Genomic DNA, 26,194 nt, shown 5'->3' with positions numbered 1-26,194 from the left:
TTCGGTTTAAAATTAGTCTCTTCCCGGAGCTCAAGAGCAGGATTCCCTCAGGGAAAGGGGCAGGTTGAAGCTGCTGTATGAGCTCTCTCCCTGGTGCAGGGAAGGCTGGGAAGCAGGGATTCACCTCATCCCCTCCTGCATGTCCCACACCAGTCCTGGACCTTGTGCTCACAGCCATCGGTACAGAGCAGCACCTTCCTCAGCAGAAAACTCTGTCAGCCTCTGTCACCAAGGAATGATTTTTCCCATACAAAACCCAAGCCCTGATGTGACGTGGCTTCGGGCAGGAGATTGGCAGAACAGAGCCAAGTTCCCCTAATGGGCTCGGCAGACGGGCAGCCTGGCACACAGGGACCTTTCTGTCCGTGCCCACTGCAGATTCCAGCCTGTGCCAAAGACACTCATTTTTATTCATGTATCAGACCTACCCACTTCTCTGGGATAATGCCCAGCAAGCCAGAGCAGCATCTGGAGATTACAATCACACATTTATTTTTAAATTCAGTCCTTCTGCACAACTACATTATTTCTGGCTGTGCTGTACTTGTATTATTGTAAATGAGTTGATTTGCTTCTGAAATCCATAAGCTCTTGTTTAATTAATGCACACAGTACATCTGCTGCTTTTTAAAGGGAGAACAGGGCACTGTAGGTTGTTTGGAGCATGACAGATTCTGAGTTCCCCTTGGCTCTCATTTCTTTTGATTGCTGAAAAGACTATCAAGTTCGCAGCAAAAGGAGAGAACTCTCCAAATTGCTCAGTGCTGTAAGTGCTTTCATTCTTCCCTTCCTCGGGAAGAGATGCTGTGGGAAGCCGGGTGGGATACAACAAAGACACCTTGTACCCATCCTGCCATAACACGTTTGCCATCAGAGTAGTCTTTCCTTTGTGCCTTTGTTGGAATCCCGTTGCTGTTGCCTTGTCTTCTGCAAACCTGACCGTGTTCTAAGTGACTTTGCATTCCTCACACACAGCAAACTTGCTGCGTTGCAGTCTTGTTAGCAAAAGTAATTTAAGCTCCACTGAAGGTGGCTTGTTTTAGCCGTGTTTGAGCGTTGTGCCTCTCGGCACTGCCATCTCAGGGAAGCTCGTTTGCATCCCAGAAACGGGAACATGCTCATTTTCGCTGTCACTGCTGTAACCCCCTGTTCCTCTCGCTTTTGACATCACTGTTTTGACTTCCCGTGATCTGTGTGTCTGTCATAAGCGAGCTTATCATCTCCCTGTGGTTGGGAAGTGGGAGAGCCGTGCATGTGCCTGTGTGCAGCTCCAGAGGATACATGACAGCGCAGCAGGAGCAGACGGCGCTTCAGCATCCCTTGGGAATGGCGTTCAGCAGAGGAGCTGTCTCTGGGATGATGTGTTATTTGCTGTAGCAGGAAAGCAAAGTCTGGGTGAAACCTGGGTTTCTTCCCAAAAGTGTGAGCTTTTCCAGCTGCTCGCTGCCTGACTGGCTGTCCCAGAGGATGTGTGTGAGCAACCGCTCCGGTGCTGGGGATGGTGGGGAGGGAACAGCCCAGTTCCTGTGAGCAGAGCAGAGCTGGGGTGTCCCTGCCCTCAGAAATGGCCTTGATGAGCAAGTGCTGTTGCATGTGAGGACATAGCAAGTGCAGCTCACCACTTGGGGCCACAGAGCTGGCAGGAGATTTGTTGGATTTGTGTCAGTCCTGATTCCGGGCCAGTAAACCTTTTATCCAACCCAACTGTTGTGATATCCATTTACCCTACATATTTTATAGAACCTGTTCTGATGTTTTTTGAAGTGTTTGCAAATGCCCTGTTAAGGCACTGCTGCTACTCTGTCTTCAACTCCCTGCTTCTAATTACAATGAGATAACCCAGTGTGGCTGCCATCAGAATCTGCACAACCTGGAGAGCAAAGGAAATTGCAGCTTAGTGCTTTGGGTGGTAACAGAGGAGTCTCAGAAACTGCTTTGCGAACGGGTTATTGGTGTTACACACCTGTCCTTTCACAATTCCACATCTAGATTGCAAAGAAGCAACTCTCCCTAGCGTGGGGGTGGATTCCCAGATCCATCTAAGAGCTCCTGCTGCTTCTTCTGAGTGTCCAGGGGAAATGTGAATTTAAATCTCTGTGTTAAACCTGTGCATTGCCCAGCCTGCATCACATACTGTTGGAGTTTTGCAAGATTTGAAACCTGAGAGAGGGGAGGGGAAACTGGGCATGTTGTATGTAGTTATTCTTTGTAAATTCAGTTACCTGGAATTGTTGGGCTGAGGTTGAGAAGTAGTTTGGTAATAACTTGACAGATATGGCCTCATGGGCAGAAGAGAAGTGGGAGAGTCCTGGTTGCAGGATAAATACGATTTACCACATGGCCACTGAGTGAATTACCCCGAATTCCCATTTCCAGTGAGTGCCATCCACACACATGGAATCTGTGGTGCAAACTTGCTGCACGAAGGTATCAGAAATCCTCCTGCAGATTTTGATGTTCCTTCTTTTCTTTTCCCTTCTTTCTTTTTTTTTTTAATTTTCAATCCAATAATGTTTGTTCAACTACTTCCACAGCTTTCCATAACATTTGAGAAAGAGGTGAAGGAACAGCCAGAAAGCACAGCAGTAATGTGTGTCATGGAGTGAATCACTGTAAACCTGCTTTTTCCCTGCTACTCTAGTAATTTTAGCTTGTTGGTTGTTTTCTCTTGCAAATAAGCATCCTACTAGCAGCAACCAAGATTTGGACTCCTCAAAGGAAAAACATTTTGAGGACATAGTGTGTAAATGAACCCACTTGAAGCTTGGATTTGTACAGTGATGCCAGTGGAATGGGGTCATTGTGGGTTGATTAGCACAGTTCCTTCACTGAAGAGATAGAAATTATATTCACTGTCAATCACTAATCCAGGCTTTACTTATGAAAACACAGCATGAATGAAATTTTGACTTTATTTTCTTGTCCCAGTTTACATTCTAGTGTTCTGAGAAACGACCCTGGATCCAGGCGATCGAGTAGCTCCACTATGTTGGATGGAGGAAACATTGGGAAGTTTGAATTTGAGATCACAGACTTCTTCCTCTTTGGTTCTCCCTTGGGTCTGGTTCTTGCACTGAGAAAAACTGTAATTCCAGCTCTTGACAGTAAGTTCTGGTGCAAACTGCTGAGCTCCTTTAGAGGATGGTGGATGAAGGAATTTGGTTAAACCCAAACATTCCTCTGTAATATAATATACTTTGTGTATTTATATAATACTTTGTGTATTTATGCACTGTAAGGAAGCAGATCACTCTGTGCTCTGGCCAGTACTGATTATACTATTTGTTTGCATTGTATTTCCAAGCATTAAAAATACTGGACAATTCTTGAGTCTATAAATACTGAATAAATTGTTTCAGTTGACTAAACTGTGAGATGAGGGAGATGATAAATCCTTAGCACTTTCTTTAACCCAACAGTTGTCCTTTTTACACACAAATGTTTACAATATTCTAACTAATAATCTTTTGATACTTTAGTTGGCTTTTTTTTTTCTTCATCTTTTTAGTCTTTCAGCTCAGACCAGCTTGTCAGCAGGTCTATAACCTGTTCCACCCTGCAGACCCATCTGCTTCACGCCTTGAGCCTCTTCTGGAGAAGAAGTTCTACCTTTTGCCCCCCTTTAATATTCCCCGGTACCAGAGATTCCCACTGGGTGATGGCAATTCTGCTGTTTTGGGTAAGTCACTCTGGGGCCATATTTGCTGTTTAAAGGGCTGTATCCACATTTTACATAAAGTTATCAAAGCAGTTGGCCCTGCAGCATTAACCTTGTTCCTGGTTTACCAGAAAAGGAGTTTTCTTCCAACAAAATCAGTGCCTTCTGTCCCTCATGCCCTTTGTTTGTCACACAAGGGCCTTCAGCTGCTGAGAGCCACAATGAAGTGACCTCTCTATGAAGGTCCCTGTTTTACACCCAAGCTGGTACTTGTGACTGGGACTGAAGGAAACAGGATTAACTCAGCAGAGTTTAGGACTTCAATGCTTGGAGGGCCAGTGAAGACTGGAAGGCACCAAGAAAACAATGAGATGATGAGATGATTTCTTTGGTTCCATCCTATGCTTTTTCATAGGACAGGCTCCTGCAGGTCAGTGGGCTGGTGACAGTGCCTTGCCCTTCCCACTGTGCCAATGAGACACTTTGTCTTCCTAGGAAACCTAGATGTCCTCTGCTGTCTGTGGCCTCCTCACTTGCTCTGCCCCAACTGCAGCTGTAATAAAGTCCAAAACACTTGTGTTCAAGCCCTTCCTGACCATGCCCTGCCTCAGCTCCCATTTCATCAGTGCTCTTGCAGTTGGTCTAGTAAAATAAATTCTGTTTCCTGCCATCCTCACCTCACTTCTGTGCCTGGACTGTCATGGCCTCTTGCTATTTCAGTGCAGGCTCTCATTGCAAGGAGCTCTCAGGGAAGCTCAACACTGTGCAGAACTAAATTTGACTTTTTTGCTTACCTAAAGCTTTAGTTCCCTGCAGGGGCCAGGACTTTGGGACAATTGCAAGAACAATTCACCATAATTTTTTCCCTGGATAGAGGTTGTTAGTCTGTAACTGATTAAGTTGCAACTAAGAGTCACTACTGTAAAACCAGACTTAAAACACACAAGAAATCCTGCCAGCAAACTAGAGGAGAAAAACAAAGCCACCAGCTAGAAAGTTTGGGATTTGGTGGTTGTTTTTCCCCAAGCTCTGGGGGGAGCATTCAATTTGTTTAATACTTGAATCATGCAGGACTAAATGAAGAAGACTCTTATGTCTAGAGCTGAATAATTCTGGTCACACTATGCATCCTCTTAAAATTGAAAATCCAAAGCAGTGGTCTTCTGTGTATCAGTGTCTTTAGAGGTTGTAATTGCTGAATCCTGAGGTCTGGTTTGTTAAACAGGCACAAACTAAACCCCATGTTTAAAAAAGCGACTAAAATACTTTCTGCAGGCCCCACTCACTTGTCAGATTTAGCAAAGATCTTGCTGCAACACTTCTCAAAAATGGATCCACCCACAATTACATTTGTACCCAGGCCAGTTACAACAACTCAGGGAATCTATAGCAACTTGAAAAGCAATTTGCTTTTTGGGTGTATTCTGCTGCAAGGGGCTGCTTAAAAAAATTATGCCTGAACATCTTAGTTTGTTTCTCTTAAATAATACCTTCCCAAGCCCCTGTTCTCACTGAACCCAGAGGCAGAGGCCCCAGTGACACTAAACAGCCTGTGTTCTGGTTATCATTCTGTGCAGCAGCAGAGATTTTAGTAGAGTGCTGTGTCTGCCTGGACCTCTGAGTTGGCTGTGTTTGGAGAGACACTTGTTATGTGGTGGAGAAGAGTTAAACAGCAATTAGCTCAGCTTAGGAGAGGGGCAGAGCAATTGCAAAACCTTCTCCAGGTTTGAGCCTTGTTGTTTTAAGAGACACTGCTCTGCCTTAATGAATAAAAGTGACAAAAACCAACTTAAAATTCATTTCCTGTAAGACAAAGCCTCTTCATTTGCTTATCATAAAGGAACAGGCTATTCCTTCCCATCAGGGTCCAAATTTCAGTGTGATGTACACATTACCCAGAAGGACTGACCATGACTCACCAAGCCGCTACTGAAGTTGTGTTCACTGTAGGGCGCTCCAGAAGAGTTAATTGCTGCTATAACTAAGCTGTATGTTTTGTTGATCACGTAAAATTCAGGTGCTCCATTATAATTAGTTCTGTACCAAACCTTCTGTAACACTGCTCATGCACATCTACTCATGCAGGTAGCTTTTTTTTAAAGTCCACAATTCAGAAATCTTCTTAGACTGTTTTTTTCCCCCCATTTTCCCATCTGTACGAAATGCTGGTCTCTGTTTCATTTCAGTGAATTTGCAGAGTAAAATCAAACTCACATTCCTGGTTGTTCCTGTGCTTTGCACTACGTAGGCTGTGAGTCTGATTCTCCCATTACATGTTTTTTTCCCCTCATAGTAAAAAGATTTCTCTGGATCTGCTGGGTATTTATGGATTTGGCTCATTGGAGAAGCGGGTTGAGAGGACTCCCTTTTGTTGTTGAAATGCCATTGTTGTGTTCTCCTCTACTCCCAGTTAATCTCTGATGTGAGTCTGTTTGGAAAGTCACACCTGTTTTGTTTCTTTTACTCTATTTGAAGGTTGTCTGTTCATTGAAGACTCATAGTTAAGTGCTGGGGTGTAACTGTTTGTATGTTTAACACTTTGTGGCCGCATGTCTGTTGTTCTTTGTCCTTCTGTTATGTTTTTTTTTCCCCATCTGCTTCTAGTTGAGACAATCCAGAACAATCCCATCCTCCTCATGGAAAGTAGCCCTCTGGGTGCTCTCCAGCACCAGGACAGCTTCATGGAAACAAGTATCCCCGTTCCCGTACTGAATTGGCAAGATGTTTCCAATAAAAGTGCTGGTTTTGCTGAGTGTGTGTAATCTACACTTTTGTATTGTCTGTGGTGTTGGGTTCTTGGGGTGCTTCTTGGAGATCATACTGCTGCCTCCTGGAGTTGAAATCCTCATGCTGTGTCTCGGGCTGTGCCGCATGAAATAACCAGTTGGGATCACGCTTGGGGCTGGGAGACCCACCATGGAAACAACAGGCTGGGATTACAGACTGTCCCGTGCTGGTGTTGATGCTGAAGGGGAGCTGCTGTCCCTGGTGGCCCTCCTTGTGTGGTACTAACATGGGCAGATCCCTTGGGAAAGGGTTGTCAGCAGTCACCATGTTGCACCATGCCCAGAAGTCCAATTAATGCCCGTGTCACACCAGATTTTGTCCCTTTGAGTCTTTCATGTTTGGACACTCCTCGTGGCTCCGCCCAACACAGTGACTGAGGCTTTCGGATCCCAGGGTGGCTCTGTGTGTTGGCTTTTTTAAATTAATTTCTCGTCTTCTGCCTTAAAAGCGAAGTTTGATGCGTTTGTTTTGCCTTATCTTCCATTGCAATTGCTGCATGGCCTCGTTTATTCTGGTTGTGGCTGGTGCTGCATCTTCAGTTTTGATGAAACTTGACTTTGGTTTGGTTTCTTCTCCCCTTTATGTCTCACTTGCCCCTTCTCATCCCTTTCTTGGTGTTTTGCATCGAGAGCTGGGTTTGCTGCCCTGTTGTCTTTAACAAGCTGATCCTGTGGGATGTTATGTGGTCATACAGGATGGTGACACTTCTGGCCATCCCGCATCGTCTCTCCCTTTGTCTCTTGAAGGTGCAGATGATTTTTGGGTGTGCACTTGCCACGTTGCCTGTGCTGTGAGGTTCTGTTAGCAAGCAGAGGGAAAAGATCTGGTACTATTAATTAATCACTTTGGAGGTCATTAATGAAATGCCATTTAGCTGTCAGCTGATATTGCCTGTGGTCAGGACAGAGCTTTTAGAAGCATCCCTTGCCCGTGGCGGGGGAGTTAGAATTAGGTGATCTTTGAAGTCCCTTCCAACCCAAACCATTCTAGGATTTGATGATTCTCTGCTCTTTACCTTGTGTGTCAAGAGCACAGTGTGGCCAAGCAGTGCTTGGCTTGACAGTGGCAAGTGCTGAATCCCAGTTCAGCCTCTGGACTGCAGGAAATTTCCAGAATCATGAAAAAATATGGGCAACAGAAATCTGTAGCTCTTGATCTCAGGGTAGCAACTGCAGAGTGCCCAGCACTGAGCAGTGACTCCAGTGGAAGCGAGGTCTGGCCTGTGCTGAGCAGCTGGCTGGCTTTTCTATTTTTTATTTTTATTGAACTGTACATATTTTTTGATTGCTTTAAGTATTTCTTTGATGCTTTGCTGCAACAGCTCACCCTGCAGATAGCACATATCAAAATCTGTCATTCAGGTACCCCAAGGACTTACCTGAGAGGATGGCCCAGAGCTGTTCACTTAGTGGGGAACAGTGAGAACATTGACAAATGAGTCCATAAATGAAGGGGCACAGCACTGAAATGAGTATTAAAGATCCAATGTAGGCCAAAAAAAAAGAAAAAGGTGATTTGGCTGCCTATGTTTCCTCTTAAGGAAGTGCATTTTAATCTCAGGTTATGGCACTGGTTGTGCCTCCTGGTTTGAGCAGCAGCAGGTGCTTTGCTGGCAGGGAGGGTGTTCAGGCTCCAGCCAGGTCTCCTTGTGTTCACTCTGATAAAGTCTGCCCTGAGTCACAGTACAAAGTGCACTTCAGCCAGTGCAGTAAACCAGGGCACCTCTGTCCTTATCTAGTGATGAAGGAACAGCTAATCTTGATCAAAGTCTTGCTGCTGCTGGGCCTTCTGACCTCACCCTGACCTTTCCTGAAAAACCTCCCCGTGGTTGTCAGGACCTGAGTTGTGGCTGGGGATGCACCTCTGCAGTGCAGGAGAGTTCAGATGGCTCCCTTTAGGAGTCTCTGCTGGCATGGCAGCATCTGTGACATCCCACCCTGGTCACTACACTCCCCAAGAAAGCCCCCTTAGTTTCACAATTGCTACGTAAGGGATTTGGTGCAAAGAATACACAGAGTTAGGAAATACATTGTTATGTTTGGGGTTCTTTTCTGCTAGTGAGGTCCCAGGATTTTCTTTGGAAGGCACAGATTTGGGGTGGAGGAAGCTTGCCTCAGGGGGCAGAAATGCATAAAACGGGTTTTTCTCCACATTTCCTGCCCTGCCTGTTCCTGGCCCTTGTTTTTCTAAATGTCTTTTTTTCAGGGACCGAGGGTGTGTAGCTTGGGAAAAGTGAGAAACACAAGGGCAACCTGAGTGGGCTGGGGCACAGGAGCACTGCTGTTGAGTGGCACCTCGTGCCCTGCAGAGCAGCCACCAGTGTGGGTGACGCTGAACTGAACAGTTCAGTAATGCTAAAACACTTCAGGTTTTTATAGGAGTGAGAATTATTCCTCTGGTGGCTCTAGGATGGTATTGGAAGAGCTGTTCAGGTTGGGTGTTTTTCCTGCAAACTCATTATATTCCAAAATCCCCGGTCAGGCCCAGGAATGCGAGATTGGCTAAGAAGAGCAAGCCCAAAATACCACTGTTTCTTTCTTTATTCACTTTCTGGGTTCTGCTCAGGCAGCACCATTTTTGGCCCTGATTTTTCTCCTGTGGAGCATTACTGTAACACCCTTCATTGTGTCTTCCAGCTGCTTCCTAATTCAAGCCACAGATGCTTTAGGTTGAGGGAAAGGAAGAAGTTCAGTCTTCTCTGGTAGTTAAACCTGAACCTGGCATTTTTCCTAGCACAGACAAAGCCAAACCTCTCCTTGCATCTGAGCAGGTTCAGGGAAGCTGATGGTCATTGCCTCTGTTGGGGCATCCACTGGGTGACACAAGTGCAGAAGGATCTCACAGGCCACAGAAAGGAGAGGGAGGGGTAATCAGGGAAGAGATGAGAAGGTTGTACCAGGTCCTGCAGCAATGGGAATGAGACCCTTTACACTTGAGACCTTTATGAGGTTCAGTGCAGCTCCTGTTCTCTGCTTGAATTGTCTCCTCTTGCTCCAGCTGGTGCTTTGTACAGTCAGAAGACAGCACTGGGTTGTGGATAGTGGTCACAGCCTTGACAGGCAGCAGCTCAAGGCAAGGTGAAAAGAGGGGGAAAGTGCTGAGAGAGGGATGCTGCTAATGGCCTTTCAGGCACAACGTGGGCAGTGTGTGCAGCTCATCATCAGGTCAGGCTCCCGCTAAGGCTCAGATCTTGCAGTCCACAAAGCTTTTACACAGAGCAGCTTGTGGCCTGATTTTCCCTGCAGAGAACAGAACTCTTTTACCAACACTTAGCCACACATTTTCAGCTTCGTACATTCCCTCTCCCTCGGCTCCAGCAGGATTTGTGTGGGCACAGGCACTGCTGCTGTGAACTGAGAGATGGGAGGGAGAAAATCAGTAGCCCCAAGCAAAAAAAGATCGATATTAAAATAAACTAGTTGCCAAAACAACGCCCTGTGTCAGCTGCACACTGGGATTAATCCAGGGATATCTAAACTGGCTGAAATAGGTGAAGGGTGTTGGTGGTGTGGGAGTGATGTCCTCACGTTCCCCATGGCATCTCCTGCCTGGCTGAGAGCACAGACCTGTACCCTGTCAGATACCTGGGGATAAAGTTCAGGTGCTCCTCCTCAGGTGCAGCAGAGATGGGCAACCTTAAAACCTTAAAAAATTAAGTAAATGGCTTTGCTTTTGCATGTTCCTGCCATACTGGTGCTGCCTGCTATGAAGCACCTGGTATTGGCATTACAAACCTCTGCAGTGCAGGAGCTTGGGATGTCCCATTTAATTGGGCCTCTTAACATCCACAGAGGGGTGGATGTTCTTACCCCTGTTACAGAGAGAAAACTGAAATGCAGAGATTTTGTCGTGACTTTCAGCATCTCTTGGTTTGCCATTTGAGGTCCTTTTCCCTCCAATCCATATATAAAGTCCGTATGAGCATGATTTTAAACCTTCCTTTTCTGTATTTATGTACTAAGGGGTTAGGCCACACTTGGTAAACCTCAGATTGGGATCTAAAACTCTAGACGTGCATGTTGTATCTGAGAAGCTCTGTTTTCACAGAGACTGAGCATTCCCGGATCCACCAGCTCCAATGGGAGAAGCAGGTGCTGAGCACCAGGCTCCTTTCACTAGCTCTTACTTCAGTTTAACGAGTGTTGGCTGTATCCATTAGCAATAAAATACAGGTTCAAATTAGTCCCTGCCAGGCATGAAGATGTTTTCTTGATTTTTCTTTTTTTTCATTACTGTTTTTATCTTGGAGAAGTTCATTTAAATCTCAATATTTCAAGAAAACAAATATCCCCTTTCTAAGGTTGTTTTTTTATTGTTCTCCTTACCTTGGTTATTTTGTCTTGATGTGAATATATAAAATTGTGTGTATTCACATCTGTTTGTATGACACATGCTTGTTATTGCTGCTTGAATAAGTCTGCCTGGGTTTTTCTTTGGATCTGATTTTTGAGCTACTTATTTTGCTTCTGTCAATCAAAGACTGCTTCTCCAGCCACGTCTCTGCCTGCTGTGCTCTTTGCTTTCTTTTCAAACCAGAGCTCCGATGATACGTGGGGTTTTTTTTTCATTCCGATCCATTCTGAAAGGTTTTTGCACCTCCCAGCTTTGTTTGCCTCCTTCCTCTTCCCTGAGTTCATCTTGCCCAGCCTCTGTCTGTTGGTCTAATATTTTGATTTCCCTGTTTCAACTTTGTAGCAGATGTTGTTCAGTCTCATGGTGCCGTCTTCATGGAAAACGCGTCCCTGTCCACCCCCATTTCAGCCCCTCAGTTCAGGGGCTTCCGGAGAGCCAGTGAGATCAGCATTGCCAGCCAGGTCTCAGGAATGGCAGACAGTTACACTGCTTCCAACATAGCCAACAGTAAGTGTTCCACCCCTCCGAGACCCCGCTCGCTGCCGCTCCGCTCTCCGACCACGCACCGGGCCGAGCCACACAGCTTCTGTCTGTCTGTCTGTCCGGGGCTGTGCTTCCCATTAATCACCACAAGTTGGAATTATTCTGCCTTCGCCCGGTTTTGCCACAGGCAGTGCCATGTGTTATCACATCCCCTGGAAGAACAGGTGATATATTTGATGGTCACACAGGGACCACCTCTGTGTTTTGCATGTTGGACTGTGCTGGTGATAAATTGTTTAAAACATCTAATAACTGCTAATTCTGAGCACCGTTTGGCTGTTGTGTGTGGTGAGGGTTAATTCAAAGGGATGTTTCTGTGCTGCTGTGATAAATTGTGCAGAACTGGTCAGGATCAGCACTTCCAGATTGGTAATGCAGGAGGTAGCTTGATGCAGATCCCTTAACTGTGGCCCATGAAAATAGGGATGAGTGAGCCCCTCTGTAAGAGAGCAAGGACAGGTTTGTTCAGAACAGAACATTTATTACTTTGCATTAGAAATTCAGCTCTTCTGTAGCCTGCAGGGTAGCTCACAGCCAGCCAGTTATGACCCATATCTCAGAGCCAAATGAGGAATAAAAGGAATTTTATTTGTTATTTTTCCCCAAGACTTTATGATTTCCCAGCTAATACAGCGGAGAAGGACAGACTTTGTTAACAGTTCAGCCCCTTCTTTGTTTCAGCTGAGGTGTGAGATGAACACTCTGTGCCCTCAGGGACCTCTGATAATTCGGACCCAAAAAGGCTGAAAACTTAAATTAAAAAAACAAGCAAAACACAACAAACAAACAAACCCATACAAAAAAATCTTCAGCCCAAACTCTATTCCCAGAAGGTGGCTAAAATTTAGAGATATTCCATTCCTGTCACGGGCTGTGAATTACTCACTCCCTAATTAATTGCTGAGCTTAATAATGCTCCCTGAGGCAGGTGTGAGTTGCTGAAGGTCTGTGGGTGCTGCTGTAACCTCTTGCCCTGTTTGAGGCAATGCTCAGCAGCAGGAAAAAATAAATACCTGAGCTCTGACAAATGAGGTTTTCCTTCCCAAAGCACATCCAAGAGCTGATGCTGCACTCCCAGAGTGTGTCCTTTTACTTGTCCTGGTAAGACATCTTGCCAGGTGCTTGCTAAATATGAACCTGCTTGGGAGGAAGCTCCTGGGGGAGAAGGTGCTTGTTTTGTGGTGGTTTGTGGTGGGGTGTTTTTGCCGGGGTGATGCCCCAAGGCTGACGTGTTGCGACGGAGGGATCCTGCCAGAGCTACAGCAGGGCCGGGCCCACACAGCGCTCGCCTCTCTGCTTTCCCCGTGCTCCCCCCTCCTCATGTAGCTTCTGCTTTGTGTAATTCATTCCTCCACGCATTTCACAGCCGTCAAAACCTGTTTCTGAGATCAGGGAGGACGAGCGTGGCCGCAGCACGGGCTGCAGGTGCTCCCTGTCCCTGTGTGCCGGGTCCTCAGGGCTGTCACGGCCCCTTCCCTCAGCTCCCGAGTGCCGGCGTGTCCCCTGAGCCCCGGCTCTGCCTTCACAGCTCTTGCTCTCGACCTCATTAGTGTGGTGGTAATGTGAAGCCGTGGCGTTGAGGGTTGGATGTGATCCGTGTTTATCCCCAGGGAGAGCCGGAGAAAGTCCACAGGGGCACCACAAAACCACAGCTCCCTTCAGGGAGCCTCCCTAGGGTGCAACTTCTCTTGTACTGTGAATTTCTGAAGGATGAAATCAGTATGTGCCATAATAATGTGCGAATTCTGCTTTTTTTCTATATTTTATTTTTCCTTTTAGAAACCAAACACCACTTTAATCATTGTAGAGGGTTTAGCCTTCTGTCCCAACTTGCCCTCCCTCACAAATCCCCCACCCAAACCTCCTTCAAGAGACGTAGGCAGCATAAACATGAAATCCCTGCGAAGGGAAGAAAGCTCAAAGGGTCACGGAGTGGGTCTGCAGGCTGTGCTCATCGGATACCCGACCTGGACATCAAGACAGGTATTCTGGGGAGATCCACTCCAGTCCACTTCCTCTCTGATTCCATAGCCACAGAACTTCACAACAAATCTCTGCGCTTTCACTGAGGCACTTGCAATTTCTAATTGCATTTTAACAAGTATTTCTGTCACTTTGCTCCGAAGATCGATCATAACATGGCTAACAACTTGGCAGGAGCAGGAATTCTTCTGGGCCAGAGCTGTGGGGACAACGCTTCTGCCTCTCCACTGTCTTTTGAGCATGGAAGAGTCGATCCTGTCCGCTTCCTACAAAGAATCTGAAATTACCCAAGCTGGGGACTTGCATGAGAAATGAAAGATTGGGACGTGACCAGGAGCTGTCAGTTTGGAAGACAGGGAGTCAGAAATGGCTGCGAGGAGGTGCCTGTGTGCTCTGGAAAAGCCATGTTGATCTGTCAAATCCTCCTCCTCCTTCCCATGGCTCTTCAGAAAAGCAAGGACCATCAGGGTGAGGGTGGCCTGGGCACTTGACACAACAGGGCTGGGCCACAGGGATGTGCTGATGCCATATCCCTCTGCATGTCGCTGTGGTGGGAGCTTTGTGCAGGTCTCTGTAAGGAACTGGTGGATCCATCTTTTCAGTTCAGCATCCTTGCTCATCACCAGCCAGATTTCCCATAACTGAGGGATGTGTTGGATCATACCTTAAACCTGGCAGATTTCCTGGAAGTCCTTAAAAAGGGAACATTGTCACAGAGAAAACAAAGCTTGAGGAAGCCCTTGTCAAAGCCCCATCTTGCATCCTGCATGCAAACACAGCTCTTCCTGCTGCTCTCTTGATCTGATCCATCTTCTCTTTCCTTGGCTGCTTTTCCAGGCCGGAGCACACGGGCGTGGAGGACTCCTCAGTGCTGGGAAAGCAGCCGGTGGCTTTGGGGTCTGAGGCTTTGGGCTGAGACCTGCTCATTTCCAGGGATTCAGACAGGGATGTGTGTATGGGCAGAGTTCGGGGCACTGTTGAGGTGTGGGAAGGTTCCAGGGGTGAACGGCAGCTATTAGACACTTGTGGGCGAGTTGGTGGCTCCCTGAGGGAGAATCTCCTCTGTGGTGCTTGTAACCCTGCCCCTCCAAATCCCAGTGTATTTTTCAGTCCCCCATGCAGTGAAGTCCCAATGCTCCCAGATACCTGTCTGGTTGTCCGCCCCAGAGGCTGTGCTCCCGGGGAGGCTGGGCTGGACCTCTCGCTCACCTACAACGTGGTAGCCCAAGAAGGCAACAAGGACTTGTTGGGGACTGCCCATCAGCACGTGCCATATACCTTGTGGTGCCTTTTAGCATCTCACGTGGATTTCCAATACTCAGATCCTCTTTAGCGTGACCAAAACCTGGATGCTATTCCTTGGTGAAAATGAAAGGAGTTGGAAGCAGGGCTGGAGATGGCCTGGGCATGTACTGTAGTGGGCAAAACACACACATCCTTCCTCCCACAGCTCCAGGGAGACACATTTCTGTCTTATGTTTTGGCATATGGATTCCCAGGCTTATTGTATGTGAGCCTTGGACCCCTTAATACCTGCCCTCCAGTGCCTTCCTATTTGCTTAAATAAAGGAGACCTCACATGGTGGTGCCTGTGTGTGTTCCTCCCTTGGTCTGAGCAAACACTGAGCCCCGGGTTGGCTGTTCCCTCTCAGCAGTGTGAGCAGCCTCAGGTGTACCTGCAGTGAGGAGCCAGAGCCCTGAGATCCCGTTTGTGATGGAGACCGTGTGCACATGTGACCCTCCCCTTTGTCTGAACAAGTCTTTTACTTCCAGTTGCTGCCAAGTGGTGGGGAACCAAACGGATCGACTACGCCCTGTACTGCCCCGACGCCCTGACGGCTTTCCCGACAGTGGCCTTGCCTCACCTCTTCCATGCAAGCTACTGGGAGTCCACAGATGTTGTCTCCTTCCTGCTCAGACAGGTAGGGTTGTCCTCCCTGCCTTGATCTCCCTTGGGCTGGAAAATATTTTGGGCTCTTTGTTCTTTTTTTACTGCACCTTCCGTTAACAGTCGTTGATGCGTAGAGGTGAAAAAATACCCTTTGCCTCCCCCAGATCCATTTTCTTCTCCTTTTTGTTCCTCACCTGTGGTGGTGATGGAGCTGCACACATGCAGACTTCATGGATGTGCTGTCACACCTGGTTGGTTTGGGTCTGGGTTTTAACATCAGAGCAGGTTTCAGACTGGGTTCACCAGGGGTCCATGGAGAGAGCCCGGGGCAATTTCATTATCAGATCAGTGGCAAAGGTCAGTGGCACTTGTTTCTTGAAGTGATCTGTGCTCTCTGCGTGCAAAGTTGGATCTCAAGAGTGAAACTGAAAGGGAAGCTTCTCAAAGTACAAATAAAAATAGCATCAAGTACAATAAAACCAAAGGAGAAGTTTTATATTAATTTAATACAAATTGATAGGCAAAATTCAGTTCTCCATTTTGCCTTGCTAAGTTGTTGTGGTTTCCTCTGGGAACTCATTGGGATTTAGTCCTCGTTCCTGCAGCAGAAAGCAGTTCTGGAGCCAGGAAAATGGGGATTGCTGGTGTCTAGAGTCTTAACACCTCAGATTTTATCAACATATATTTGACCTCAGATTCAAATTTACTGTTTAAAATGTATTTTTTCCTAAAAGAAATATTTTCCCTTCAGTTCCTTGGGGATGAGGGGGAGTTATTTGCCTTGCAAAGTATGAACTCCCCAGGGAACAATACTTAGAGCATAGAATTGGAAAAACCAAAACTCAAAGCAACTCTGTGGATTGTGTTGCCCACTCCAGCGCTGGGTTTGCTTTGTGTCAGCTCAACTGTTTAATCCTCCCCACTCCCTTCCAGCCTCCTCTGCTGCAGCTCTCAATTATTTATGACTCTGTTGGCAAACTTTCTTTCTATGTTATCTTCCAAATAGTGTAAAAACCATAAACAGCAGAGATGTCAGTGCTGGTGGCAGCTGAGCAGCAGCGATAATCCAGGGAGACCCTTTCTTCCTGGGCTGTGTCCAACCCAGTGAAACATCTCTGTGCTTGCACAGACCTTGCTGGATGGTCCCACATCAAACTCAGCCTAACAGGGCTGAAAAGAAGAGAAGAACTGTAATTGTGCATGAGGGAGAACAGTCACAACAGTCTCATACAGAAAATGTTCCACTCAGGAAACAGCCAATTACTCAGGCTTCAGTTGGAATCTGGGTTTGTAGCACACTGTGGTGCTTCAAATCTTGTGGCTCTAGTACCTGGAGGTACCTGCCCATGCATCTAAGCCTGGGTGGTCTGGCACCCCCTTCTCAGTGCCTGTCTCTGCTCACTCGTCTCTGCCTCAAAACGAGGGTTTTTCTCATCCCCTGTCTTCTCTCTGTCCTTCCTGAGCACCACACCTCTCCTTCCCCTAATAAGGACTTGTTTCTAATGGCCTTGGATAGTCACCTCTGGGCAAAATGTAAAAAGAAGCTGTTGAATAGTTTTAGCCTCCAAAGATTAAATCTTGTTAAAACAAGCCCAAATAGGACTCAAAATAGATTCACGATTTAAATAATTTTCAGTAGAACTTGTTATTTTGTTTACATTAGATTTCCATGAACTCCCTCCCCTGCAGGCTCATCCTCCCTGGGGTCCTTTTTCCATTTCCCTGGATGAAAACCAGCTTCAGCTCTGCAAATGGAGCTGGCCCGTGTCAGCCGAGCTCAGCTGGAGAGCTGCTGACCTCACAAAACATGTTCAAGACCTTGTAAAAGAGGCCACATTTAAGAGACTTGTTAATTTTTGGTCACCAAGGACCACTGCCAATTTTGGAGTTCTGTGTGTGCAGGGTCACCTCCCAGTCCTACGTCAGTCTTTGAAGTGTCCCCTTGCCTTTGTGTATATTCTTCCTTCCCCCTTCTAGAGCTTAAGGGCAACCTAGGTAGGATTTAACCCTCCTCCCTCCAGGTTCCTGCTTCCCATCCCTGACTGTCCCCTGGTGACAGACAGGAATTGCCCCAAAAGCTGGCTGGTGGGCATCACCTTGCCCCCTCTCTGATCCTCGTGCTGGCACAGTGACATTCCACTGGCACAAAGTTCTGGAGCTCTGTGAGCCTTGGACATGAGGCCAGGATGGACAGACACCCTGGGCTCTGCCTCACATGTGGCCAAGCCAGACCCCTGTGTGTCTCCACCAGGGTCAAATCAGTGAGAGAAGCAAAAGCCATGGGACAAGAGCGGTCTGGGTTGTGTTTCAGGAGGAATAAGAAATGAGGTGAAGGAACAGCATGTGGCTGGTGCTGGGTCTGTCATGGAATGGGAGAAGGTTCGTGTTCAAAGGAGGAGACCGGTCCCTTGCAGACCGTGGGAAGGGACTAATGAATCCCTGCAGGAAGGGCAGGTATCTTAAGTGCAGAGCTCGTCCTGCTGTGTTTGAGGCAGTTTTGTACCTCCAGATGGACTAAAAAACCTTCATCCCAGCCAGGATTAAGTCAGTGTCGGCCACAGGCTTTGCTAGTTCATGAGAGGCCACTTATCCTGTAAAACCCTCAGGCTTGCCCAGCAGCAAACTCAGGGACCTCCCTCCAGGCGTTGCCCTTCCTCATCGCTCGGGAGATGTGGAACAGCGTAGGCAGGAGGAGGGGGGTCACCACACAGGTGGTGATGCCTTGGTGGGATCTGTCCTTCCACAGGTGATGAGACATGAGAACTCGAGCGTTCTGGAGCTGGACGGGAAGGAGGTGTCTGTGTTCACCCCCTCCAAGCCTCGGGAGAAGTGGCTCCGCAAGAGGACACACGTGAAGCTCCGGGTGAGGGGGTTTGGGGCTGTCACGGAGAGGGGGGTCAGTTTGGGCTGCACAAATTGCTCTGAGGGCGGACGGCGTGGGCACAGCGTGGACAGAGGGTCACGTTGCATTGCTGGTCTGTATTAGTGCTTATGTCCTACCTGTGTAGAGCAACCCAAAAGATCTGCATCAGCAAAGTCTCCTCTTGACCTTGTGTCTGTAAAACACTCACAAAAACCTGAGTCTGTTCAAAGTCCAATAATACCAGTTCTCTGTTCTGTAAAGGCCCTTCTCTCCCAGTAAAGTCTCTAGTTCCTGAAAAGGCTGTGCTAGAACAGAAACAATGTTAGCAGATTCCTCTGGCAGCTGTTTGTATTTCCTCTTAATTCCAAAGTGTAAGAGTTAATAGACAGTATCAGAATTGCACGTACAGCCTGCCATGGAAATTGGCTCTCCAGCCATGTGTACTCCAGCCCGCCCATCAGTGCAGGGCACAGAGCCTCACCTCTGCCACAGGTCAAATTCTTTCCCAGAGTGGAGTGGAGGAATGACACAGAGAAACCCACGCTCCAGTTTGCCTGGTTATATTTGGCATTTCCCTGTGAGGCTGTCCATTGCTGCAGACTTTTTTCCTTTATTTTTTTTTTTCTTTTTCCCTCCTGCCTCGTGCAGAACGTTACAGCCAACCACAGGATAAACGACACCATCGCTAACGAAGATGGGCCCCAGACCTTAACGGGGAGGTTCATGTACGGCCCGTTAGACATGGTCACGCTCACGGGAGAAAAGGTACCGTGTGTGCTCTGGGGATTGTGCATCATGTGGTGAGAAGGGCAAAGGTGGTGCTGGTTGGTGCTCTCTTGGTCCCTGACAGTGTTTGCTGCCCTTGTGTCTTTGTCATTTTGCCCTGCTCAGACTTGTGGGTGCATCCCACCAGGAACAGCATTTGTTATGAGATTCTTCACCGCTGGGGCCTGGTTTCACTCCAGCACCCTGATGTTTGGGTGCTTCTCAGCCCAGATCCATGAGGTGCAGAGGGTGGGAGCAAGACCCAGCCCTGCTGCCATCCAGAGGGGCCTGGGTGGGATGTCCTGGTGCTTGGCCTGTTCTACTTGTCTGTGTCTTTAATGGTGTGGTGACCCAGCCTTGCTGTCTCCCCAGGTGGACATTCACATCATGACCCAGCCACCCTCGGGAGAGTGGGTTTACTTTGACACAGAGATCAGCAACAGCAGTGGCAGGGTTTCCTACGTCATCCCCGAGCACCGGCGCCTGGGCATCGGCGTGTACCCCGTCAAGATGGTGGTCAGGTGAGGTACCCTGGGCTTTGCAAGAGGAACTCGAGGAATTTCATGACTGTCAAACATGGTCCCTCCTTGTAGGGCAGCTCTACTGGGTAGGATCAGAGCCTGGTTTGCCAGCAATAGGGGCCACTTGTGCTCTGCAGCTGTAAGAGGAAGATCCATGTTTTATTCTGCCTCGTGCATCACCACCAGCACAGGAACAGAGCTCCCACTGCAGGAGCAGTGCACCACAGGGTATGGCCTCATGGTCATCTGCAAAACTGCACAGCTGAGCAGATTTTAAAGACCATAAACTTGTCCTTGAGGGACAGAACTTTGTACTCATGATGATTCACAGCCCAGAGGAGCATCTTCTCAGTGGTGAGCCCAGAAATGGTTTTCTGGGGTTACTTCTTCGAGTCACTGATGCCAAGGCTCCAGAGCACTATTCCATCCCCACTTTAAGACAGAGACCCTCACACAGTGCCTGTAACCAAGGGTGTCATCACTGTTGGAGCCTTTGGGCCAGATTTGGGTGCTGTTTTCGGCTCGTGGTGCTCTGCAGGACTCGTTGATGCCTTCTGAGTATCTCACTGTCTCTAAATACCTGCATCCCTCTCTCCAGGGGTGACCACACGTTTGCAGACAGCTACATCACAGTCCTGCCGAAGGGGACGGAGTTCGTGGTGTTCAGCATCGACGGCTCCTTCGCAGCCAGCGTGTCCATCATGGGCAGCGATCCCAAAGTCCGGGCTGGAGCAGTGGATGTTGTAAGGTCAGGGCAGGGGCCGGGGCAGCTGGTCTGTTTGACACTGGTGTTTCTCAAGGCCTGCAACCCATTGACTCTTGGCTTTCCTTCCAGGCACTGGCAAGACCTCGGCTACCTCATTATCTATGTCACAGGCCGCCCTGACATGCAGAAGCAGAGGGTGGTAGCATGGTTAGCACAGCACAACTTCCCCCATGGGATCGTCTCCTTCTGCGATGGGCTCGTTCACGACCCGCTGCGGCACAAGGCCAACTTCCTGAAATCCCTCATCACCGACGTAAGCCTGGCAATGCTGAAATAGGATCGTGGCATGGGTTTAGATTGCTCCTCGTCCAACTGCCCCTGTCAGCACCAGTCTCTTGGCAGCAATGTGACCTGCAGTGGAAGATTAATCTGTTCATTTTATTTTCATCCTTTTATTGCTCTACAAAAATGTCTATACTGCTAAATTGTCGCCTCTGCTCTGCGACTGCTGCCTCTTCCATTAGGCCTTGGGTGCTGGTCAGATCCTCCCTTCCCCGCACATGCACTTTTTTTCATCTATTTGGTGGCTTTCTGGCAGCCTGTGGTGCAGCCAGCAGGTCTGAGAGGGGATAGAGCTGCTGCAGAAATGGCCTTGCACCACACAGCCTTCATGGGAGACTCCACAGAGAACCTTCCAAGCTTTTGATGCCTGGCTGTCGCTCAGCCCAGAGGCTCAGAGAAGCTCCAGATAGAACAAAGTTTTCTGTGGCTGGCAAGTGAAGGAGCTGCCAGTGTCCCAAGCACTTGCCCCACCTTGATTAGCAAGGAGAGCTGTCCTTAACTCTCTTGGACTCTTGTTTTGGCTGGAGTCACAACGGTGGGAGCAGCTCCTTGCTCACTTGCTCCCTTGTCCTCCAGAAGAACTGGTTTGGGACCAGGGTCAAAAATTCCCTTTCCATTTCCATGACCTTCGGCTTCAGGCACAAAGCTGGTTAGTTTGTGGTGGCACCAGTGGCCACAACTCCCCTGCCAGCCCCTGTTCCAAGCCCAGCAAGGAAAGGGTTGGCCAGCAGCTGCTCTCTGCTCAGAGTGGAGGCAGACATATCCCTGCCTAGCAGATCACAGCAGTGGCTCTCAGAGGGGAACATTCTTGACTAATGATTCCTGCACAGGGGGGTTGGAGCTCCTCTCCCCCAGTGACAACAGGCAGCAAAGTGTGTGGCATCCTTGCCCCCCACGGACCTCAAGGCAAGGCCGTGGATCAGCAAGTGGAAATCTGCTCTTGTATCACTGTTACTGCTCTTGTTCTGGCCGGTAAACATCCCAGCTCGTTAATTAGTGCTCTGCTCAGTGGTTCATTATCCAGCTGGGAACTTGTTTAAGTTCCAGTGACCTGAGATTCCTACAGATGCTCTTGGAAACCCAGAGCCCTGCCTGTTGAGCAGCACAGGGTGCCTGTGTGTTCTGACTGCGTGTTGCTTTCCCTCCCCACAGCTCCACATGAGGATCCATGCGGCGTATGGATCCACGAAGGACATCTCCGTGTACAGCTCCATCAGCCTCCCGCCCACGCACATCTACATCGTTGGCCGACCCACCAAGAAGCTGCAGAGCCAGTGTCAGGTAGGAGGGGGCTTGTCTGAGCCCAAGGGCCTCCCATGGGAGGGAGATGGGAATTTGGTCATCTCAAGACTGGTGGCTGAGCTGTGTTCGCCAAGAGAACGGGAGCTGTCCCGCATAGCTGGACCACATCAGACTGAGAGAACCTGTCACACCAAACACATTTGGTGGCCAGTGGCTCTCAGGGCAATGTGTCCCATCCCCCTAACCCCTACCCTGACCCCTCTCGCCCCGCAGTTCATCACGGAGGGTTACGCGGCCCACCTGGCGCAGCTGGAGTACAACCACCGCGCGCGCCCCGCCAAGAACACCACGCGCATGGCCCTGCGCAAGGGCAGCTTCGGGCTGCCCAGCCAGGCCGAGTTCCTGCGCAAGAGGAACCACCTGCTCCGCACCATCTCCTCCCAGCCTTCGGCCGGCGGCCACCGCCCCGAGCGCACCCAGAGCCAGTCTGACAGCGACAAGGAGAGGGACAGGGAGCGCAGCCAGCGGAGCATGAGCATCGCCACGGGGTGCTGGGGCCGGAGCGCGGCGTCCCGGCTGGAGTCTGGCCTCTTGGGGCAGAAGTAGCCAGGCCAGAGCCAGGATTGTCAGCTGCAGCCACCAGAGGAGAAAACAAAAGGAAAGAGGGACGAGATCGCCGTTTCAGGCTGGAAGGGTAAATATGGTGCTACTCCAATAACATCGTGGTGTTCTGGGAAGAGATGGGATGTTTCCCATGCAGAACGTGCAGGCCTTGCAGCGAGAGCGTCGGGTTTGTGCAGCAGGAGCCCAAGGAACAGCTGGAAATCAGGGGGGGATGTCTCCAGATCAAGATGGCGCTCTCTCCTGCCTCCTTCTCTTATCCAGGTTTAGTGACTGTAAATATGTGCCTCCTCGCCTCGTTAGCCATCGCTCCGATCCGCGCGACCGAGTGCTGTCCTCAGAGCCACACAACAGGGCGTGGGGCTGGGGAACCTTGTCCTTGGCTGTCCCAGGAGTCAGACTGAGGGGCTCTGCCGGCACGGGGCAGGCTGGGGGTCGATAACACGGCAGCCCTGAGTGAGGGATTGATGGTGGGCTGTGCCAGGCAGAACGACCGAGAGCTTTATCTGTACAAAGAGCTCCGAGGGCAGCTGCTTTCTCGAGGAGTTGGTGCAGTGCAAAGCTAAAGCTGTATCGATGCTGTTGGCAGAGGCAGAATGTTGGCAGATTCATGCCCAAGACAGCGGGGTCGTTATTGTTATTACTGTTATTTTTTAAAGAGACCTTTTAGAAGCTGATGGAATTTAATGTGTTGACCTATTAAAAGAGGAACACAAGCTATTTTGTTTGAGCTGTTACAAACCTCAGACACTTAATTTGCTGTTAAAGTCTCCAAATAGTCTCGCTATATATTGTTTCCAACAGTAACCACCGTATATTTGGAAGCAGCTGAAGGCACTCAGCTAGATTGCATTGCAGTTCTTCTCATCCAAATGCAGGGTCTGACTCTCTCAACACCCACCTCTGAGACGTTTTCTTCTTCCCAGGTTCTCTCGAAGTTCAGTAGCAGCTTTCATGGGAACTAGACTCGCTTCTTTTACCTGTAGTTACTGAACTGTAAAACCTCATTGTTTTTTGCACTGATGATTTTTAGAATGGAAACCTGTTACCATCTCATGTAGCTACACCAGTGTTTGTAGTGCATGACAATGAAATATTGCTAAGCCAGGGTGTGTGTGTATATCTATAGGTATATGCACACACACACACATATATATATATGTATATATTTAAAAAAAACAATCTGTGCAGAAGTTTTTCCAGCAGTAAGGAGACTGTAAGGAAGTGTGCCAGCAATGTCAGGCAACCTTAAAAGGCCATATCTTAATTTTCCTGGTGTGTTTCTCAGTGGATGTGCCTGAGGCGATGGTTTTGTGCTGCTGGAGCGGGCGGGTGGGGTGCGTGGCAGAGGGGAGCTGGCACCCAGTGACACCGAGACAGGGACAGAGAACAGTGCCTAGAGCCAGGGCTTGCCAAAAAGCCCCTTAGTCCTGTCCCTCCTGGGGCCAGTGAAGGTTCCCTCCTTGCACACAGCTCCCGGGGTGGAGGGGCACCCACACCAGGGGGTCCCGGGGTGCCCATTCAGACTCCAGTTGGCCTCTTCACGTGGAGATTTTATAGTCCTACCTGACTACGTGTAACCCCCGCTTTTCCCCACCACACTTCCCTGTCTTTATATCACTTTCTACTTATGAAGATCTTATTTATAACAAAGAATTTTTTAGACTGGCTGCTTCATTTTATTACCTGTTTCAATAAGAAGTGCAGGACGGCCGCACTGAGATACACAGCACTGTGAACACTGCTCTGCTCACTGGCTCTGGGCCACGGTAGGCAAATCCCAACTCATCCGACACCCAAGGTCGATCTCATGTGTTCGTGGCGCTGGAGGGCCCGAGGGAGACAGAGGAGGGACAGTGCTGATCCAACCCAACTGCCGCCCACCCAGTGCGTCCCCCACGTCTTGCAGCCCAACTGCAAAATGTGTAACCACTTCTCTTTGATAATTATCCAATTACAGAATGTACCTGATGACTTTTGTTACCGAAAACTGACTTCCCTTTCTGCCGGCTCAGCTTGGCTCTCTCTGAATGTACATCCAGAGCTTACTGGGTTCGAAAACAATGTGAAGTGTCCCAGCTTTTTGCTAGTCGAATGTTCTATCAAACAGATGCCATCTGAGTAGGAAGCCAAGCCACAATCCATCCTGTGAAGTCACCAAACCACATCACTAAATCATTTCTGCAAATTTGGATATGGCCTTTGCAAAAATCACCTTTCCTCCAAGTCCACAACCAAGGCATGATCTGTACATTTTCCAGTGTTGATGAGATGTTCACATTTTCTTATGTGTAGATAGTGTAAAACAGAGGCGAATGTAAATGTTCAACATAAAAAGTGGATATATAAAACTGAAAGTTATTTATTTATGTAGAAGGAAAAAAAATGTCTGGAGGGACTGGAACCTTCAGGGTTTATTAATATTTAAAAATGTAGCTTTTTGTTTCAGGCATTATGTACAAAGCAATTATTTTATGGACCAAGTTTAATGTAACTGTCAATGAATGCAGAAGTGCAATATGATACTCACCTCTCCATCACTTCATGTTTTAAACAGCTACTACCCAGTTAGCCTGACAATCATAACACCTCCGTCCTCATCCTTTGTTGAGCTTCTTGAACCTTGCCCAGGTCCTTTCCCTGGCCCCCCATCTGTTGCCATTGTACAGATCCAACACGGAGAAGCAATTGTAGAGCTGGACCTTTATTGCTGCAATAATACCAGAGGAGGTGGGTGTAGTTACCAGGAAAAATGCCAATAAGTTTTTCTTCACCTTTTCAGTCCATCCCTGTCTCCATCGCTCTGTCCTCAGCCGCCCCCATCTGGCACTCATCCCTCTGAAGCAAAGATCAACGTGCTACTCACTCACAGAACAATAGCAATAGTTTAACTCTGTGTTTATAACCTGTTTGTTCCGAGCTGTTTTGGAGAGCAATGCATGTGACCCGATGCCTTTCCACGTGTATGGAAGAGGATCCGTTGGGACGCGGTGAGGGAAAAGATGAATGTATATTCTATCCTTACTAAAGAGGCACTGTCAGGTTAAAGACCTAATTTATCTTTGCTACCAATAACTTGTTTGCTTTGAAATGAAAGAATATGAAGTTTCTCGTGCTCCTCCCTCAGCTGTTGTCCGGGCAGCCCCCGGCACAGCCCACGTCCTGTTCTGCACACAGCACAACACAGCCTGCACCACACAGGCTGCCTCGGGCTTTGGGGTTGGTTTTTCGTTTCCATGGGAATCAAACTCTGCTGCAGAGCTCAGATTTTTTATAAAAAGCAGCTTTTTCTATTCCTGCACCCTCGGGCCAGACTTTCTACCTGACGCTGTCCCTTTAAAGTCTTTTAAAACCCGTCAGAGGAGCCCGTGCGTTCCCTCCGAGCTGTTTTCCTGGGTTTGCTCAGATCACTCAAGTCAGATGAGGCGAAATTCTCATACCAAAAACAGTTTACAGTGTCGGATCGTGAGCAGTAACGAGCCAAAGGGTCACCAACACCCTCCCACCCGCCCAGCAGCCGCCGTGCTTGCTGTAGCAGCCCCTTCTTCAGGTATCGCCACTGTTTGCTGCATTTCCTATTAGTTCTAGAAGCCTTACGGTCCCCTCCCCTCTGCCTGTTGATACCCTCGACTGTCAATTTTATATTCTGACGATGTTAGTTATATTTTATTTATAAAAAATGGCTTTAGGGGTACCAGCCCTGCGTGGGGAGCCACCGGAGGGGATGCCCGACCCTGTGTGTACAGTCACCGTGCCGACGACCCGCTTGTGTGTGGCAAACCTTCTGTACAACTTCCTTCTCCTCCTTGCTGTTAGTGCATCGTTCCAATGCCTGGTGTGCTTTGTGTACAGTATCATTGTGAGTTACACAGATTAAAGAAATGGGAAGGCTCTTCTCTGTCTGCTTTTTTTTGAGGGG

The 26,194-nt window shown here is 48.5% G+C and overlaps 1 protein-coding gene across 2 annotated transcripts in view; it reads left to right on the top strand.

Annotated features, from left to right (window-relative positions):
• Window positions 1-26,169, top strand: part of PITPNM2 (phosphatidylinositol transfer protein membrane associated 2) — a 126,102-nt gene extending 99,933 nt beyond the window's left edge. For both annotated transcript variants that reach the window (XM_027689602.1, XM_027689603.1), the window contains 13 exons: window positions 2,929-3,104; window positions 3,509-3,679; window positions 6,263-6,412; window positions 11,141-11,305; window positions 13,121-13,324; window positions 15,098-15,246; window positions 17,962-18,078; window positions 18,727-18,843; window positions 19,216-19,364; window positions 19,963-20,112; window positions 20,200-20,383; window positions 21,565-21,693; window positions 21,928-26,169. In XM_027689602.1, the coding sequence (XP_027545403.1) occupies window positions 2,929-3,104; window positions 3,509-3,679; window positions 6,263-6,412; window positions 11,141-11,305; window positions 13,121-13,324; window positions 15,098-15,246; window positions 17,962-18,078; window positions 18,727-18,843; window positions 19,216-19,364; window positions 19,963-20,112; window positions 20,200-20,383; window positions 21,565-21,693; window positions 21,928-22,260 (2,194 nt within the window). In that variant the 3' untranslated portion in view covers window positions 22,261-26,169. The remainder of the gene's footprint in view (window positions 1-2,928; window positions 3,105-3,508; window positions 3,680-6,262; window positions 6,413-11,140; window positions 11,306-13,120; window positions 13,325-15,097; window positions 15,247-17,961; window positions 18,079-18,726; window positions 18,844-19,215; window positions 19,365-19,962; window positions 20,113-20,199; window positions 20,384-21,564; window positions 21,694-21,927) is intronic.
• Window positions 26,170-26,194: the final 25 nt, after the last annotated feature.

Source organism: Neopelma chrysocephalum, unplaced genomic scaffold (genome assembly GCF_003984885.1).
Source record: "Neopelma chrysocephalum unplaced genomic scaffold, ASM398488v2 Primary Assembly neopelma1_77, whole genome shotgun sequence".
In the NCBI taxonomy this organism is placed as follows: Eukaryota; Metazoa; Chordata; class Aves; order Passeriformes; family Pipridae; genus Neopelma; species Neopelma chrysocephalum.
Note: the sequence above shows the minus strand (reverse complement) of the source record. Positions and strands in the feature narration are given on the sequence as shown.